The sequence below is a fragment of the Mustelus asterias genome, unplaced genomic scaffold, assembly GCF_964213995.1.
Source record: "Mustelus asterias unplaced genomic scaffold, sMusAst1.hap1.1 HAP1_SCAFFOLD_1509, whole genome shotgun sequence".
NCBI classification, from domain to species: Eukaryota; Metazoa; Chordata; class Chondrichthyes; order Carcharhiniformes; family Triakidae; genus Mustelus; species Mustelus asterias.
Window position 1 is genome coordinate 12945 of NW_027591454.1, and position 18742 is coordinate 31686.

General features: G+C 53.0%; 1 protein-coding gene across 5 annotated transcripts in view; it reads left to right on the forward strand.

The window, feature by feature from the left end:
• Window positions 1–833: 833 nt before the first annotated feature.
• srrm2 (serine/arginine repetitive matrix 2) overlaps window positions 834–18742 on the forward strand; it is a 66543-nt gene continuing 48634 nt past the window's right edge. For 4 of the 5 annotated variants that reach the window (XM_078206454.1, XM_078206457.1, XM_078206459.1 and 1 more), the window contains exons 1-4: window positions 834–1092; window positions 13293–13559; window positions 14387–14488; window positions 16511–16672. In XM_078206454.1, the coding sequence (XP_078062580.1) occupies window positions 13321–13559; window positions 14387–14488; window positions 16511–16672 (503 nt within the window). In that variant the 5' untranslated portion in view covers window positions 834–1092; window positions 13293–13320. Of the gene's footprint in view, window positions 1097–13292; window positions 13560–14386; window positions 14489–16510; window positions 16673–18742 lie in introns of all 5 variants that reach the window. The other variant, XM_078206455.1, reaches the window with a different exon arrangement.

Genomic DNA, 18742 nt, shown 5'->3' on the forward strand with positions numbered 1-18742 from the left:
TCAGTGGGACTAGGCGGAAAAATGGCTCAGCACAGCCAAGAAGGGCCAAAAGGCCTGTTTCTGTGCTGTAATGTTCTATGGTTCAAGAACAAGAAAGGGGTAGGGCCTGGGTGGGATTGTGGTCGGTGCAGACTCGATGGGCCGAATGGCCTCCTTCTGCACTGTAGGGTTTCTATGATTTCTACGAAAGGAAGTTGTTTGGGCTGCGGAGGCCTTTTTGGATGGTCATGAATGCAATGTCCACTTTCCCATGGCCTCTTGGTTCTCATGTCCTCTCTTTGGACAGGTCTTGGCCATTGGGTCTGCTTATCCCCCCCTTGGCCCACTGGGAGTTGTAGTTCCCAGGCAGGCAACCTCTCTACTAATTCCAGTAGGGGAGAGGCTGTGGACTACATCTCCCGGCGTGCATTGCACCAGCGCGATGCCTTTCGGGAACTTGAGGCGGCTGCGGGGCGGCGAGCATGATGCGCACTCGCCTCACCGGAGTGGGCGCATGCGTACTCCCCTCACCATGGGGACCCCCCCCCCCCCCACGCTGCCCGCATGAGGCCGAGAGCCGAACGACAACTCCCGTCGGGCCTAGCGGGGAGTGATTGTGTTTGACCGTAGCCCGGGAGCGTGCCGTCGCGATGCACGCCGGGGGATGTAGTCCTTCCCTCCCAATCCAAGATGGCCGACGGCTCCCGCAACCAACCGCCGCGTCTCTCGCTCGGCCCGCCGCCGCCGCCGCCATTTTGAAAGGGCGGTCGGGCTCTCCCCCCCCTCCGCCGCCGCGCGCGCGGGGGACGCCGGGAGTTGTAGTCCCGCGGGCCCCCCGGTCGCCCATTGTCCCGGACGGGCGGCGGTGGGTGGGGGAAACTACAAGTCCCGAGTGGCTTTGCGCCTCCTGCCTCCCGCCATCTCCTCGGGGGTTCTTTCCCTCCTCCTCCTCCTCCCCCGGACTCCATGTTGGTGTCGCAGTGAAGAGGGGAGGAGAGACGGGACCAGAGTGAGCGGAGAGCGAGCCCCAGCCCAGAGAGAGGGGGGCGGGATAAGAAGAGCCCCTCTTCCCCCCTCCAGCGCCCGGCTTCCCCCCCCCCCCACGAAGCCCAGGTCAGTGTCTCCGGGCCGCCTGCGGGCGCTAGGCCGCGCACACAGCCTGGGCCTCGAGTAGCGAGCAGGGCCGCCCAACACCCCGCCTTCCCCGGGGGGAGTGCAGTCCCCTCAAAACAGCAGCTTCTTCAAAATTAAACCATAATATCTGTGATTAATGGTTAAAAACACCAATTTAATCAAATTTAAACCCAAAATATCTGTGATTAATGGTTAAAAACACCAATTTAATCAAATTTAAACCCATAATATCTGTGATTAATGGTTAAAAACACCAATTTAATCAAATTTAAACCCATAATATCTGTGATTAATGGTTAAAAACACCAATTTAATCAAATTTAAACCCAAAATATCTGTGATTAATGGTTAAAAACACCAATTTAATCAAATTTAAACCCATAATATCTGTGATTAGTGGATAAAAACACCAATTTAATCAAATTTAAACCCATAATATCTGTGATTAATGGTTAAAAACACCAATTTAATCAAATTTAAACCCATAATATCTGTGATTAGTGGATAAAAACACCAATTTAATCAAAATTAAACCACAATATCTGTGATTAGTGACTAAAAACACCAATTTAATCAAAATTAAACCATAATATCTGTGATTAGTGGATACAAAACACCAATTTAATCAAATTTAACCCATAATCTGTGTCATTAATCGTTAAAAACAGCAATTTGATCAAATTTAACCCAGAAAACAGTGAGATTGATGGATAAAAATGTCCATTTAATCAAATTTAAACCATAAAATGCGATTAATGGGTTAAAAACACCACTTTGATCACATTTAAACCAGGATCAAACATCAAATTAAACCATAATCTGTCAAATTTAAACCATAATCCGTGATATTTGAGGATAAAACGTCAATTCTATCAAATTTAAACTGTAATCTGAGAGATTAATGGATAAAAACACCGACTCAGTCAAATTAAGCCATAATATCTGTGATTAGTGGATAAAAACACCAATTTAATCAAAATTAAACCATAATATCTGTGATTAGTGGATAAAAACACCAATTTAATCAAAATTAAACCATAATATCTGTGATTAGTGGATAAAAACACCAATTTAATCAAAATTAAACCATAATATCTGTCATTAATGGTTAAAAACAGCAATTTGATCAAATTTAACCCAGAAAACAGTGAGATTGATGGATAAAAATGTCCATTTAATCAAATTTAAACCATAAAATGCGATTAATGGGTTAAAAACACCACTTTGATCACATTTAAACCAGGATCAAACATCAAATTAAACCATAATCTGTCAAATTTAAACCATAATCTGTGATAATCGGGTCACTGTCTGTGCGGAGTCTGCACGTTCTCCTCGTGTCTGCGTGGGTTTCCTCCGGGTGCTCCGGTTTCCTCCCGCTGTCCGGGGATGTGTGCGGGTTAGGTTGATTGGCCAGGTTAAAAATTGCCCCTTAGAGTCCTGGGATGCATAGGTTAGAGGGATTAGTGGGTAAAATATGTGGGGGTAGGGCCTGGGTGGGATTGTGGTCGGTGCAGACTCGATGGGCCGAATGGCCTCCTTCTGCACTGTAGGGTTTCTATGATATTTGAGGATAAAACGTCAATTCTATCAAATTTAAACTGTAATCTGAGAGATTAATGGATAAAAACACCGACTCGGTCGAATTAAACCATAATATCTGTGATTAATGGTTAAAAACATCAGATCCATCACCTATAAACCTTAATTTATCAAATCTAAAACGTAAACTGCTAAATTTAATCCATAATCTGTATGATTAATAGTTAAAAACGTTGAATCCATCAAATTTAAATCACATTCTGTCAAATTTAAACTAATCTGTGTGATTTATAGAAACCCGACAGCACAGAAGGAGGCCATTCAGCCTATCGCGCCTGCGCTGATAGCAATCCCACCTCGGCCCTATCCCTATAACCCCACACATTTACCCAGCTAATCCCTCCAGCCTACGCATCCTGGGACACTAAGGGGCCATTTTAGCACGGCCAATACACCTAACCCGCACATCTTTGGACTGTGGGAGGAAACCGGAGCACCCGGAGGAAACCCACGCAGACACGAGGAGAATGTGCAAACTCCACACAGGCAGTGACCCAAGCCGGGAATCGAACCCGGGACCCTGGAGCTGTGAGGCAGCAGTGCTAACCCGCTGTGCTACCGTGCTGCCCCAAATTATCGTAGATTATATTAATAATTATGAATTATCATAGAATAGAATCCCTACAGTGCAGAAAGAGGCCACTTGGCCCATCGAGTCTGCACCGACCACAATCCCACCCAGGCTCCAAATATATACCCTGCTAATCCCCTGACACTAAGGGGCAATTTAGCACGGCCAATCCACCTAACCTGCACATCTTTCGGACTGTGGGAGGAAACCGGAGCACCCGGAGGAAACCCACACAGACACGGGGAGAACGTGCAGACTCCGCACAGACAGTGACCCGAGCCGGGAATCGGACCCGGCTCCCTGGCAGCAGTGCTAACCCACGTGTAATGGATACGCACAGTAAATCTGTTAAATTTAAACCATCACCTGTGATATTAACGGATGCAAACATCAGTTCCTTCAAGTTTCAACCTTAATTTATCAAATCTAAACCATGATCTGTGTGATTAATGGTTAAAAACACCAACCCCATCATATTTAAACCATGTTCTGTCAGATTTAATCCATAATGTGTGATTAATGTGATAAAACATTAGTTCCATCAAGTCTAAACCTTGATTTATCAAATTTAAACCATAATCTGTGATTTATGGATACATCCAGTAAATCCACCAAATCTAAGCCATAATCTGTCAAATTTAACCCATAGTCTGTGATATTAATGGATAAAAACACCAATTGCATCAAATTTAAACCATAATGTGTGAGATTAATGGTTAAAAACATTAAATCCGTCAAATCTAAACCTTAATTTATCAAATTTAAACCATAATCTGTGAGATTAATGGATTCAAACCACGGCGGCACAGTGGGTTAACACTGCTGCCTCGCAGCGCCAGGGATCCGGGTTCGATTCCCGGCTCGGGTCACTGTCTGTGCGGAGTCTGCACGTTCTCCCCGTGTCTGCGTGGGTTTCCTCCGGGTGCCCCGGTTCCCTCCCACAGTCCGAAAGGCGTGCTGGTTAGGGTGCTAAATTCTCCCTCAGTGTAACTCGAACAGGCGTGGCGACTGGGGGATTTTCGCAGTCACTTGATTGCAGTGTTAATGTAAGCCTTACTTGTGACGCTAATAAAATAAACTTGTTTAAAAACTTAAATTTGATTTAGTTGATGTTTTTTTATCCATTAATCACGCATTGTGGTATAACTTTATAACAGATTACGGTTTAAATTGAGGAGTTGGTGTTTTTAACCATTTACCACGCAGCGAATGGTTTAAATTTGATAAGTTATGCTTTAGATTTGATGGATTTACTGTTTGTAACCATTAATCGCACAGATTAATCGCAGTACTGAGAGGGGATATATCCGAGGGCTCGGCCACTGAGTCTATATGGGTAGAACTGAGATATAAGAAGGGGGAAATCGCTTTGATAGGGTTGTACTATAGGCCCCCAAATAGTCAACGGGAAATTGAGGAGCAAATATGTCAGGAGATTACAGATAGGCCCAAGAAAAATAGGGTGGTAATAGCAGGGGATTTTAACTTTCCCAACATTGACTGGGACAGCCATTGTATGAGAGGGTTGGATGGAGAGAAATTTGTTGAGTGTATTCAGGAGGAATTTCCCATTCAGTCTGTGGATGGCCCGACTAGAGAGGGGGCAAAACTTGACCCCCCTCTTGGGAAATAAGGAAGGGCAGGTGACAGAAGTGTTAGTGAGGGATCACTTTGGGACCAGTGACCATAATTCTATTAGTTTTAAGATGGCTACGGAGAATGATAGGTCTGTCCCAAAAGTTAAAGTTAACCTCTGTGAGATTATGGTTGAAATTTGATAAATTAACGTTTGGTGGAACTAGTGTTTTTAATCCATTGATATCGTCGATTATGGTTTAAACTTGACAGATTATGGTTTGGATTTGACGGGTTAAAGTTTATTTATGAGTGTCACGAGTATGCTTACATTAACACTGCAATTTTGATTTGATTTATTATTGTCATGTGTATTGGGATTGAGTGAAAAGTATTGTTTCTTGCGTGCTGTACAGACAAAGCATACCGTTCATAGAGAAGGAGAGGGTGCAGAATGTAGTGTTACAGTCACAGCTCGGGGTGTAGAGAAAGATCAACTTAATGTGAGGTAGGTCCATTCAAAAGCAGCAGGGAAGAAGCTGTTCTTGAGTCGGTCGGTACGTGACCTCAGACTTTTGTATCTTTTTCCCGAAAGAAGAAGGTGGAAGAGAGAATGTCCGGGGTGTGTGGGGGGGGTCCTTAATTATGCCGGCTGCTTTTCCCCGAGGCAGCGGGAAGTGTAGACGGAGTCAATGGATGGGAGGCTGGTGATGGATTGGGCTACATTCACAACACTTTTGTAGTTCCTTGCGGTCTTGGGCAGAGCAGGAGCCCCAGACCAAGCTGTGATACGACCAGAGAGAATGCTTTCTGTAAAAGTTGGTGAGAGTCGTAGCGGACATGCCAAATTTCATTAGTCTTCTGAGAAAGTAGAGGCGTTGGTGGGACTTTCTTAACTATAGTGTCGGCGTGGGGGGGACCAGGGCAGGTTGTTGGTGATCTGGACACCTAAAAACTTGAAGCTCTCGACCATTTCTACTTCGTCCCCGTTGATGTTGACAGGGGAATGTTCTCCTTTACGCTTCCTGAAGTCGATGACAATCTCCTGGGTTTTGTTGACATTGAGGGAGAGATTATTGTCGCTGCACCAGTTCACCAGATTCTCTATCTCATTCCTGTTCTCCGTCTCGTCATTGTTTGAGATCCGACCCACTACGGTGGCGTCATCGGCAAACTTGAAAATCGAATTGGAGGGGAATTTGGCCGCACGGTCATAGGTGTATAAGGAGGGGGCTGAGGACACAGCTTTGTGGGGCACCGGTGTTGAGGACGATCGTGGAGGAGGTGTTGTTGCCTATCCTTACTGATTGTGGTCTGTGGGTTAGGAAGTTGAGGATCCAGTCGCAGAGGGAGGAGCCGAGGCCCAGGCCACGGAGTTTGGAGATGGGTTTTGTGGGAATAATAGTGTTGAAGGTTGAGCTGTAGTCAATAAAGAGGAGTCTGACATACGTGTCCTTGGTATCTAGGGGTTCCAGGGGTGAGTGCAGGGCCAGGGAGATGGTGTCTGCTGTGGACCTGTTGCAGCGATAGGCAAACTGTAGTGGATCTAGCTAGTCCGGGGAGGCTGGAATTGATTCGTGACTAACCTTTCGAAGCACTTCATAATGGTTTTCAGAGCCACCGGCCGATAGTCATTCAGGCATGCTGCTTGGTTTTTCGAGGTACCGGGATGATGGCTGTCTTCTTGAAGCAGATAGGGACCTCAGATTGTTGTAAATGTTGAAGATGTCTGTGAGTACCTCCAGCAGTGTAAACTACAGTTATTGTGGCCAATGCACCCTAACCAGCACGAATTTCGGACTGCGGGAGGAAACCGGAGCACCCGGAGGAAACCCACACAGACACGGGGGAGAAGGTGCAGACTCCGCACAGACAGTGACCCGAGCCGGGAATCGAACCCGGGTCCCTGGCGCTCTGAAGCAGCAGTGCTAACCCACTGTGCCATGGTGCAGCCCTTTAAACTGTAATCTGTGTGATTAATGGATAAAAACACCAACTCCCTCAAATTTAAACCAGAATCTATTAGCTTTGTCCTTGGCGGTTAATTCAGTCTGTCAAAGGGTGGCACAGCGGGTTAGCACTGCTGCCTCACAGCGCCAGGGACCCGGGTTCAATTCCGGCCTCGGGTCACTGTCTGTGTGGAGTTTGCACTTTCTCCCCGTGTCTGCGTGGGTTTCCTCCGGGTGCTCCGGTTTCCTTCCACAGTCCAAAGATGTGCGGGTTAGGTGGATTGGCTGTGCTAAGTTGACCCTTAGTGTCAGGGGGATTAGCAGGGTAAATATGTGGGGTTACGGGAATAGGGCCTGGGTGGGCTTGTGGTTAGTGCCGACTCGATGGGCCAAATGGCCTCCTTCTGCACTGTAGGGATTCTATGAGCTTAACCACAACGGATATCTTCACATCCTCTTGGACCACAGGCGAGGTTCCAGATGACTGGAGAATAGCCAATGTTGTTCCCTTGTTTAAGAAAGGAAGCGGGGATAATCCAGGAAAATATAGGCCGGTGAGCCTGCCGTCTGTGCTGGGGGACCTTTTGGAAAAGATACTGAGGGACAGGATATCTGCACATTTGGAGGAAAATGGACCAGTTAGTGACGGGCAGCATGGTTTTGTACGGGGAAGGTCATGTCTCCCCAACTTGATTGAGTTTTTCTGAAGAGGTGACAAAGCACATTGATGAGGATAGGGCGGCGGATGTAGTTTATATGGACTTTAGTCAGGCGTTTGACAAGATGGCTGCCTGTTACCAAAATTAAAATCATGGGATTCGGGGTGAGCTGGCGAGGTGGATATAAAGAACAAAGAACAGTACAGCACAGGAAACAGGCCCTTCGGCCCTCCAAGCCTGTGCCGCTCCTTGGTCCAACTAGACCAATCGTTTGTATCCCTCCATTCCCAGGAAATATAGAACTGTCTTGGTTATAGAAAACAGAGAGTAGCGGTGGAAGGTAGTTTTTCTGAATGGAGATCTGTGGCTCGTGGTGTTCTGCCGGGATCAGTGCTGGGACCTCTTGCTCGTAGTATATATAATTGATCTGGAGGAAAATGTGGGGGAATGATTAGTAAGGTTGCGGATGACACGAAGATTGGTGGAGTTGAAAATTTGATTTGATTTATTATTGTCACGTGTATCAGTGAAAAGTATTGTTTCTTGCGCGCTGTACAGACAAAGCATACTGTTCATAGAGTACAGAGGGGAGAAGGAAAGGAGAGGGTGCAGAATATAGTGTTACAGTCACAGCTGGGGTGTAGAGAAAGATCAGCTTAATGCCAGGTCGGTCCATTCAAAAGTCTTGACAGCAGCAGGGAAGAAGCCGTTCTTGAGTCGACAATGTCCGGATACAACAGGGTATCGATAGATTGGCAACTTGGGCACAGAAACGGCAGGTGGAGTTTAATCTGGACAAATGTGAGGTGATGCATTTTGGAGGATCAAATTTGGGTGTGAATTATTCTGTAAATGGCAGAACCCTGAGGAACATTAATATACAGAGGGATCTGGGCGGGCAGGTCCACAGTTCCCTAAAAGTGGCTACGGTGATTAAGAAGGCGTACAGCGAGCTTGCCTTCATCGGCCGGGGCATCGAGTACAAGAGTTGGGGAATCATGTTGCAGCTATATAACACCTTGGTCAGGCCGCGTTTGGAGTATTGCGTGCAGTTCTGGTCACCGCACTACCAGAAGGACGTTGGAAGCTTTGGAGAGAGTGCAAAGCAGGTTCACCGGGATGTTGCCTGGTCCGGAGGGCGTCGGCTATGAGGAGAGACTGGATAAGCATGGGATTGTTTTCCCTGGAAAGACGGAGGCTGAGGGGAGATCGACAAAATGATGAGAGGCAGAGACAGGGGGGACAGTCAGAGGCTTTGTCCACCAGAGTGGAAGTGTCAATTTCACGGGGGGGCCACAGGTTCAAGGTGAGAGGGGGGGGGGAAGTTTAAGGGAGATGTTTTTCACACAGAGAGTGGTGGGTGTCTGGAACGCGAGGAGGTGGTGGAAGCCGGGACATTAACAACATTTAAGAGGCATCTGGATGGGTCCATGAATAGGGAGGGAATCGAGGGATACGAATCGAGGGATACGCACTGAGTCAGGGCAGAAGGTTTTTTTTTCTAGTTTAGTTAGGGCTATCATGATCGGCGCGGGATTGGAGGGGCCGAATGGCCAGTTCCTGTGCTGCACCTTTCTCCGTTCTGACTGTTTTAAGTCATAGGTATTGCAAACTTAAAGGAGAATCTATGGGTGGCACAGCGGGTTAGCACTGGCTGCCTCACAGCGCCAGGGACCCGGGTTCGATTCCCGGCTCGGGTCACTGTCTGTGCGGAGTCTGCACGTTCTCCCCCGTGTCTGCGTGGGTTTCCTCTGGATGCTCCGGTTCCCTCCCACTGTCCGAAAGACCTGCTGGTTAGGGTGCATTAGAAACATAGAAAAACTACAGCACAAAACAGGCCCTTCGGCCCCACAAGTTGTGCCGAACATATCCCTACCTTCTCGACCTACCTATAACCCTCCATCCTATTAAGTCCCATGTACTCATCCAGGAGTCTCTTAAAAGACCCTATTGAGTTTGCTTCCACTGACGGCAGCCGATTCCACTCGCCCACCACCCTCTGTGTGAAAAACTTCCCCCTAACATTTCCCCTGTACCTACCCCCCAGCACCTTAAACCTGTGTCCTCTCGTAGCAGCCATTTCCACCCTGGGAAAAAGCCTCTGAGAGTCCACCCGATCTATGCCCCTCAACATCTTATATACCTCTATTAGGTCTCCTCTCATCCTACGTCTCTCCAAGGAGAAAAGACCGAGCTCCCTCAGCCTATCCTCATAAGGCATGCCACCCAATCCAGGCAACATCCTTGTAAATCTCCTCCGCACCCTTTCAATCTTTTCCACATCCTTCCTGTAATGAGGCGACCAGAACTGAGCACAGTACTCCAAGTGGGGCCTGACGAGGGTCTTATATAGCGGCATCATTATCCCCGGACTCCTAAACTCAGTCCCTCGATTGATAAAGGCCAACACACCATACACCTTCTTAACCACCTCCTCCACCTGCGGGGCCGATTTTAGAGTCCTATGGACCCCAAGGTCCTTCTGACCGTGCTAAATTCTCCCTCAGTGTTCCCCGAACAGGCGCCAGAGTGTGGCGGCTAGGGGATTTTCGCAGTGACTTCATTGCAGTGTTAATGTATGCCTAACTTGTGAATCTAGTAAACTTTAAATGCTAGTTTTTAAAATTGTAAACTGTTCCCCATTTGCAGCATAAAGTTTGAACCGATTTACAGATTTAAACTTGTATGGACTGATGTGTAATATTTAAACTATACAGATTTGAACAGAAGATGTGAACTCTTTTTAGTTACAAGACTATTGGTGTTAAACCATACCAAACTGTAACTAAACCCAGCCTGTAACTGTCAAACCAGAAGGAAAAACTGCAACACAAAAATGTTTATTTAACATAAACCACCCCTAAGAGCAGCACGGTAGCACAGTGGTTAGCACTGCTGCTTCACAGCTCCAGGGACCTGGGTTCGATTCCCGGCTCGGGTCACTGTCTGTGTGGAGTTTGCACATTCTCCCCGTGTCTGCGTGGGTTTCCTCCGGGTGCTCCGGTTTCCTCCCACAGTCCAAAGATGTGCGGGTTAGGTTGATTGGCCAGGTTAAAAATTGCCCCTTAGTGTCCTGGGATGCGTAGGTTAGAGGGATTAGTGGGTAAATGTGTCGGGATATGGGGGTAGGGCCTGGGTGGGATTGTGGTCGGTGCAGACTCGATGGGCCGAATGGCCTCTTTGTGTGCTGTAGGGTTTCTAATTCTGGGGCGACACGGTGACACATTTGATTTGATTTGTTATTGTTACATGTATCGGGATACAGGGAAAAGTATTGTTTCTTGCGCGCTATACAGACAAAACATACCGTTCATAGAGTACAGAGGGGAGAAGGAGTGGAGAGAGTGCAGAATGTAGTGTTACCGTCACAGCTAGGGGTGTAGAGAAAGATCAACTTAGTGCGAGGTCGGTCCATTCAAAAGTCTGACCGCAGCGGGGAAGAAGCTGTTCTTGAGTCGGTCGGTACGTGACCTCAGACTTTTTCCTGACGGAAGAAGGTGGAAGAGAGAATGTCCGGGGGTGCGTGGGGGGTCCTTGATTATGCCGGCTGCTTTTCCCCGAGGCAGCGGGAAGTGCAGACAGAGTCGATGGATGGGAGAAGGGTTTGCGTGATGGGACTGGGCTACATTCACAACACTCTGTAGTTCCTTGCGGTCTTGGACAGAGCAGGAGCCCCAGACCGAGCTGTGATACACCCGGAAAGGATGCTTTCTATGGGGCATCTGTAAAAGTTGGTGAGAGTCGTAGCTGACATGCCGAATTTCCTTAGCCTCCTGAGAAAGTAGAGGCGTTAGTGGGGCTTTCTTAACTATAGTGTCGGCGTGGGGGGGACCAGGACAGGTTGTTGCTGATCTGGACACCTAAAAACCTGAAGCTCTCGATCCTTTCTACTTCATCCCCGTTGATGTAGACAGTGGTTAGCACTCTTTTAATTACAGACAATTGGTGTTAAACCAAACTGTAACTAAACCCAGCCGGTAACTGTCAAACCACAAGTGGCATTTACAATTATTGTCTTAAGGAAAAACTGCAGCAAAAAATGTTTATTTAATATAAACCACCCCAAATGTGGTTCGCACTGCTGTCTCTCAGCGCCAAGGACCCAGGTTCAATTCCAGCCTCGGGTCACTGTCTGTGTAGACTCTGCACGTTCTCCCCGTGTCTGCGTGGGTTTCCTCCGGGTGCTCCGGTTTCCTCCCACACTCCAAAAATGTGCGGGTTAGGTGGATTGGCCGCGCTAAATTAACCCGAGTGTCGGGGGGATTAGCAGGGTACATGTGTGGGGTTACGGGGATAGGGCCTGGGTGGGATTGCGTTCGGTGCAGACTCGATGGGCCGAATGGCCTCATTCTGCACTGTAGGGATTCTATGATAATTGCCCCCCTTGCGAAGGTGGTTGGCGAGCCGCCATCTTGAACCCACCGCAGTCCCCGTGCGTGGTGTAGGTACACCCACAGCGCTGTTACGGAGGGAGTTCCAGGAATTTGACCCAGTGAATGTGGAGGAACAGCCGATTTATTTCCAAGTCAGTGTGGCATGTATGTGGGGTGGGGGAAGCTCGGAGGGTGAACTTGCAGGCGGTGGGTGTTCCCCACTCATCTGTTGCCCCCCCCCCTCCCCATCCTTCCAGGTGGGAGGGGTGGAAAGTTTGGAAAGTGCTCTCAAAGGAGCCTCTGCAAAGTCGCTGCATCTCGTGGATGGAACACATTGCTGCCGCGATGCGTCGGTGATGGAGGGAGTGAAGCGGTTTGGGTCCATTGGGATTGTGTGCAGTGGGAGTGAACGGGAAAGGGTTTAGATCCATTCGGATTGTGTACAGTGGGAGTGAACGGGAAGGGGATTGGGATTGTGTACAGTGGGAGTGAACGGGAAGGGGATTGGGATTGTGTTCAGTGGGAGTGAACGGGAAGGGGTTTGGGATTGTGTACAGTGGGAGTGAACGGGAAGGGGTTTGGGATTGTGTACAGTGGGAGTGAACGGGACGGGGATTGGGATTGTGTACAGTGGGAGTGAACGGGAAGGGGTTCGGGATTGGGATTGTGTACAGTGGGAGCGAACGGGAAGGGGATTGGGATTGTGTACAGTGGGAGTGAACGGGAAGGGGTTCGGGATTGTGTACAGTGGGAGTGAACGGGAAGGGGATTGGGATTGTGTACAGTGGGAGTGAACGGGAAGGGGATTGGGATTGTGTACAGTGGGAGTGAAGGGGATTGGGATTGTGTACAGTGGGAGTGAACGGGAAGAGGTTGGGGTTCATTGGGATTGTGTACAGTGGGAGTGAACGGGAAGGGGATTGGGATTGTGTACAGTGGGAGCGAACGGGAAGGGGATTGGGATTGTGTACAGTGGGAGTGAACGGGAAGGGGATTGGGATTGTGTACAGTGGGAGTGAACGGGAAGGGGATTGGGATTGTGTACAGTGGGAGTGAACGGGAAGGGGATTGGGATTGTGTACAGTGGGAGTGAACGGGAAGGGGTTTGGGATTGTGCACAGTGGGAGTGAACGGGAAGGGGTTTGGTGTCCATTGGAATGCTGCTCCGTGATGGATGGTGTGGAGCTTCTCCAGTGTTGTTGGGAGCCTCACGCATCCAGGAGAGTGGAGTGTGTCCCATCACACTCCCGACTTGTAGATGGTGGGACAGACCTTGGACGGGGGGGGAGTCAGGAGGTGATGCGGTGGGGGAGGTTGGTGGTCGAGGGACGTGATGGGGAGAGAGGGTATTGAATACTTAACTAGCATTGTCGGCCCACTCTCTCTCTCTGACTGTTTGCCCTTTTGTGTCCCTCATCCTCTCCTAACCGTCCCCTCACCCGCACTCCAGCAGCGACCAGTGCCAGCGACGCCCCGTCATGTATAACGGCATTGGCCTGCCCACCCCTCGGGGGAGCGGTACCAACGGTTACGTCCAGCGCAACCTCTCCTCCGTCCGACACAAGAAGGACCGGGTGGACTACAAGTCGGAGGAGGAGCTGAAGAAGCTGGAATCGGGACTGATGAAGAAACCCAACCAGGATATCCTGGACCACGAACGCAAGCGCAAGGTGGAGCTCAAGTGTATCGAGCTGGAGGACATGATGGAGGAGCAGGGGTACGTCCGGGGTTGGGGAGGGGGGAGATGCTGGTCCATTGGGATTGTGTACGGCGGGAGTCACCGGGAAGGGGATTGGGATTGTACACAGTGGGAGTGAACGGGAAGGGGATTGGGATTGTGTACAGTGGGAGTGAACGGGAAGGGGTTTGGGATTGTGTACAGTGGGAGTGAACGGGAAGGGGATTGGGATTGTGTACAGTGGGAGTGAACGGGAAGGGGATTGGGATTGTGCACAGTGGGAGTGAACGGGAAGGGGATTGGGATTGTGTACAGTGGGAGTGAACGGGAAGTGGTTTGGGGTCCATTGGGATTGTGCACAGTGGGAGTGAACGGGAAGGGGTTTGGGATTGTGTACAGTGGGAGTGAACGGGAAGGGGTTTGGGATTGTGTACAGTGGGAGTGAACGGGAAGGGGTTTGGGATTGTGTACAGTGGGAGTGAACGGGAAGGGGATTGGGATTGTGTACAGTGGGAGTGAACGGGAAGGGGATTGGGATTGTGCACAGTGGGAGTGAACGGGAAGGGGATTGGGATTGTGTACAGTGGGAGTGAACGGGAAGGGGATCGGGATTGGGATTTTGCACAGTGGGAGTGAACGGGAAGGGGATCGGGATTGGGATTTTGCACAGTGGGAGTGAACGGGAAGGGGATCGGGATTGGGATTTTGCACAGTGGGAGTGAACGGGAAGGGGATCGGGATTGGGATTTTGCACAGTGGGAGCACCATGTCGTGCTAGTGACAGCCCGTGAATCACCGTCATGTTGTTGTTTGCCTGATGGCCGTCAGTTTGTGGTGTTGGGAATGTTTTTCTGGCATTCCTTCAGGTATTCCGAGGAGGAGATCCAACAGAAGGTGGCAACCTTTCGACAGATGCTGGTGGAGAAAGATGGTACCCAGGGTAAAGAAGAAACAAAGGCTCGTACAACGTAAGTGCCTCCTGCACTGCCCTGTCGACGGCATTATTTGTGGCCCTGTTACCCTCGTGTTTGTGTTGCCCTTTGTCTGTCTGTGTGTCTCTCTCTCTCCCCTGAAGTTATTCACTGGATGGGTAGAGGTGGCAGGTTTGGAAGGTGCTGAGGAAGGAGCCTTGGCGAGTCGCTGCGGGGCATCCAGTAGTTGGTGTACACAGCTGCCGCTGTGCGTCGGTGGTGGAGGGAGTGAGTGTCGAAGGTGGGGGGTTAGCGTGTCGATCGAGCGGGGGGGAGGGGGGGCTGCTTTGTCCTGGATGGTGTGGAGCTTCTCCAGTGTCGTTGGGAGCCGCACTCATCCAGGCGAGTGGAGAGTGTCCCATCACACTCCTGACTTGTGTCCTTGTAGACGGTGGGACAGATTTTGGGCCGGGGAGGGGGAGTCGGGAGGTGAGTGACTCTCCACACCGCAGGATTCCCAGCCTCTGACCTGCTCTGGGAGCCACAGTATTGATACGGCCGGGTCCCAGTTCAGTTCCTGCTCAATGGGAACCCCCCCCAGGATGTTGACAGTGGGAGAGAGGGGATTTTTTAAATCCTGAGCATAAGCGAGGTATATAATAGATTGGAAAAGGAGAATGTGAAGTCCGATTCCTTCCACACGATGTCAAACACAGGTAGTTTGGATGATGGAGTTGGAAGGTTTATCATCAGCAAACACGATCGGAGGCTTTAACGACGAGTGTGATGGAAGTGGAGTGTGACAGGAGAGCATTCAGCCCCTTCATCCTGCTTTGTGACGCAGTGCTGTTGGCCTGATGCTCTGTCTGAAGGACGCCTTGATTCCCTGCGAGATCAGACCTGCGACCATTCGAACTGGGAGCAGACGTAGGCCACTCTGCCCCATCCTGCACCGCTCCCCCCCCCCCCCCCCTTCGATAAGACTTCTAAGCTCCAGCGAATACCAGCCCAACCGGGCCGGCCTTTCCCTGTGAGGCAACCCCGTCCATTCCTGGAATCAGTCTGCTCAGTCTTTTCCGAGCCCTTTCGAACACCTTTACATCCCTCCCGAGATAAGGGGACCCATTCTGTACGCAATACTCCAGGTACGGTAGCACAGTGGTTAGCACTGCTGCCTCACAGCTCCAGGGACCTGGGTTCGATTCCACACCCCAACCACTCTCTGCGTAAAGAACCTACCTCTGATATCCTTCCTGTATCTCCCACCACGAACCCTATAGTTATGCCCCCTTGTAATAGCTCCATCCACCCGTTATGCCCCCTTGTAATAGCTTCATCCACCCGAGGAAATGGTCTTTGAGCGTTCACTCTATCTATCCCCCTCATCATTTTACAACATCCTGGTAAACCTCCTCTGCACTCTCTCCAAAGCCTCCACGTCCTTCTGGTAGTGCGGCGACCAGAACTGGGCGCAGTACTCCAAATGCGGCCGAACCAACGTTCTATACAACCGCAACATCAGACCCCAACTTTTATACTCTATACCCCGTCCTATAAAGGCAAGCATGCCATATGCCTTCTTCACCACCTTCTCCACCTGTGACGTCACCTTCAAGGATCTGTGGACTTGCACACCCGGGTCCCTCTGCGTATCTACACCCTTTATGGTTCTGCCATTTATCGTATAGCTCCCCCCGACGTTAGTTCTACCAAAATGCATCACTTCGCATTTATCAGGATTGAACTCCATCTGCCATTTCCTTGTCCAAATTTCCAGCCTATCTGTATCCTTCTGTAGCCTCTGACAATAGACCGAGCTCTCTCAACCTATCCTCATGAGGCATGCCACTCAATCCCGGCAACATCCTCGTAAATCTCCTCTGCACCCGTTTCTATGGCTTCCACATCCTTCCTGTAATGGGGCGACCGGAACTGGGCACAGTACTCCAGGTGGGGTCTGACCAGGGGTGTCCCAATCGGGTCAGATAGGATCTCATTGCATGGAGACAGGAGGGGCTGAATGGTTTGCTCCTGTTGTGGGATCGGACCTCACTGCGGTGTTGTTTTACCCTCCCTCAGTGTCAGCGAGACGCACCAACTCGCAGAAGCCAACGAGAAAAAGAACGAACTGCTCCGAGCGGCGTTCGGGATCAGCGACAGCTACGTGGACGGAAGCTCCTTCGACCCCAAGAGGCGCGCACAGGAGGCAGCCAGCAAGAGCGAGCCGCAGAAGCAGTACGGGTAGGTGGAGCTGGGCGAGGCGGGCGCAACTGGCGCCACTCGCCCTGGGCATCTCGGTTGAAGTACTTCACCCCTGCGAGATCTTTCTGATGCCTTTTCCCCCGTGTCCCCTTCCCAACTTTCTCTGTGTCTCTGCCTCACCTGCTCTCTCTCTCTCTCTCTCGCTGTATCACCCTCCCCCTCCTCTGGCGCCCTCTCCCCCCCCACCTCTGGCGCCCTCTCCCCCCCCACCTCTGGCGCCCTCTCCCCCCCCCACCTCTGGCGCCCTCTCCCCCCCCCCACCTCTGGCGCCCTCTCCCCCCCCCACCTCTGGCGCCCTCTCCCCCCCCCCCACCTCTGGCGCCCTCTCCCCCCCCACCTCTGGCGCCCTCTCCCCCCCCACCTCTGGCGCCCTCTCCCCCCCCCACCTCTGGCGCCCTCTCCCACCCCCCCACCTCTGGCACCCTCTCCCCCCCCACCTCTGGCACCCTCTCCCCCCCCCCCCACCTCTGGCGCCCTCTCCCCCCCCCCACCTCTGGCGCCCTCTCCCCCCCCCCCCCCCCCCCCCCCCACCTCTGGCGCCCTCTCCCCCCCCCCCCCCCCCCCCCACCTCTGGCGCCCTCTCCCCCACCCCCCCCCCCCCCACCTCTGGCGCCCTCTCCCCCCCCCCCCCACCTCTGGCGCCCTCTCCCCCCCCCCCACCTCTGGCGCCCTCTCCCCCCCCCCCCCACCTCTGGCGCCCTCTCCCCCCCCCCCCCCCACCTCTGGCGCCCTCTCCCCCCCCCCACCTCTGGCGCCCTCACTCCCCCCCCCCCCCCCCACCTCTGGCGCCCTCCCCCCCCACCTCTGGCGCCCTCTCCCCCCCCACCTCTGGCGCCCTCTCCCCCCCCCCCCCCACCTCTGGCGCCCTCTCCCCCCCCCCACCTCTGGCATCCTCTCCCCCCCCCCCACCTCTGGCGCCCTCTCCCCCCCCCCCCACCTCTGGCGCCCTCTCCCCCCCCCCCACCTCTGGCGCCCTCTCCCCCCCCCACCTCTGGCACCCTCTCCCCCCCCCACCTCTGGCGCCCTCTCCCCCCCCCCACCTCTGGCGCCCTCTCCCCCCCCCACCTCTGGCGCCCTCTCCCCCCCCCCACCTCTGGCGCCATCTCCCCCCCCCCACCTCTGGCGCCCTCTCCCCCCCCCCACCTCTGGCGCCCTCTCCCCCCCCCCCCCCCACCTCTGGCGCCCTCTCCCCCCCCCCACCTCTGGCGCCCTCTCCCCCCCCCCACCTCTGGTGCCCTCTCCCCCACCCACCTCTGGTGCCCTCTCCCCCCCCCCCCACCTCTGGCGCCCTCTCCCCCCCCCCCCCCCCACCTCTGGCGCCCTCTCTCCCCCCCCCCCCCCACCTCTGGCGCCCTCTCTCCCCCCCCCCCCACCTCTGGCGCCCTCTCCCCCCCCCACCTCTGGCGCCCTCTCCCCCCCCCCCCACCTCTGGCGCCCTCTCCCCCCCCCCCACCTCTGGCGCCCTCTCCCCCCCCCACCTCTGGCGCCCTCTCCCCCCCCCACCTCTGGCGCCCTCTCCCCCCCCCACCTCTGGCGCCCTCTCCCCCCCCCACCTCTGGCGCCCTCTCCCCCCCCCACCTCTGGCGCCCTCTCCCCCCCCCCACCTCTGGCGCCCTCTCCCCCCCCCCCCCACCTCTGGCGCCCTCTCCCCCCCCCCCCACCTCTGGCGCCCTCTCCCCCCCCCCCACCTCTGGCGCCCTCTCCCCCCCCCACCTCTGGCGCGCCCCCCCCTCCCCCCGCCCCCCCCCCCCCCCCCCACACCCACTTCTGGCACCCTTCCTCTCTCGTCTCCCCCCCCCCCCCCCCCCCCCCCCCGCCCCGCCCCCCAAACCCGGCGCCTCCCCCACCCATGCAAGCGCCTCCCCTCTGGCCTATCCGGTGCCCTCTCCCCCGCCTCCCACCCAGTCCCCCCCCCCCCCCCCCAAACTTGGCACCTGCCCCACCCCCACCCGGCACCTTGCCCACCCCACCCCCCGTCTGACACCTTCCACCACCTCCCACTGGGCCCCCCCTCCCCCTTCGTGAAAAAGCTGACTATCCACTCTGTCC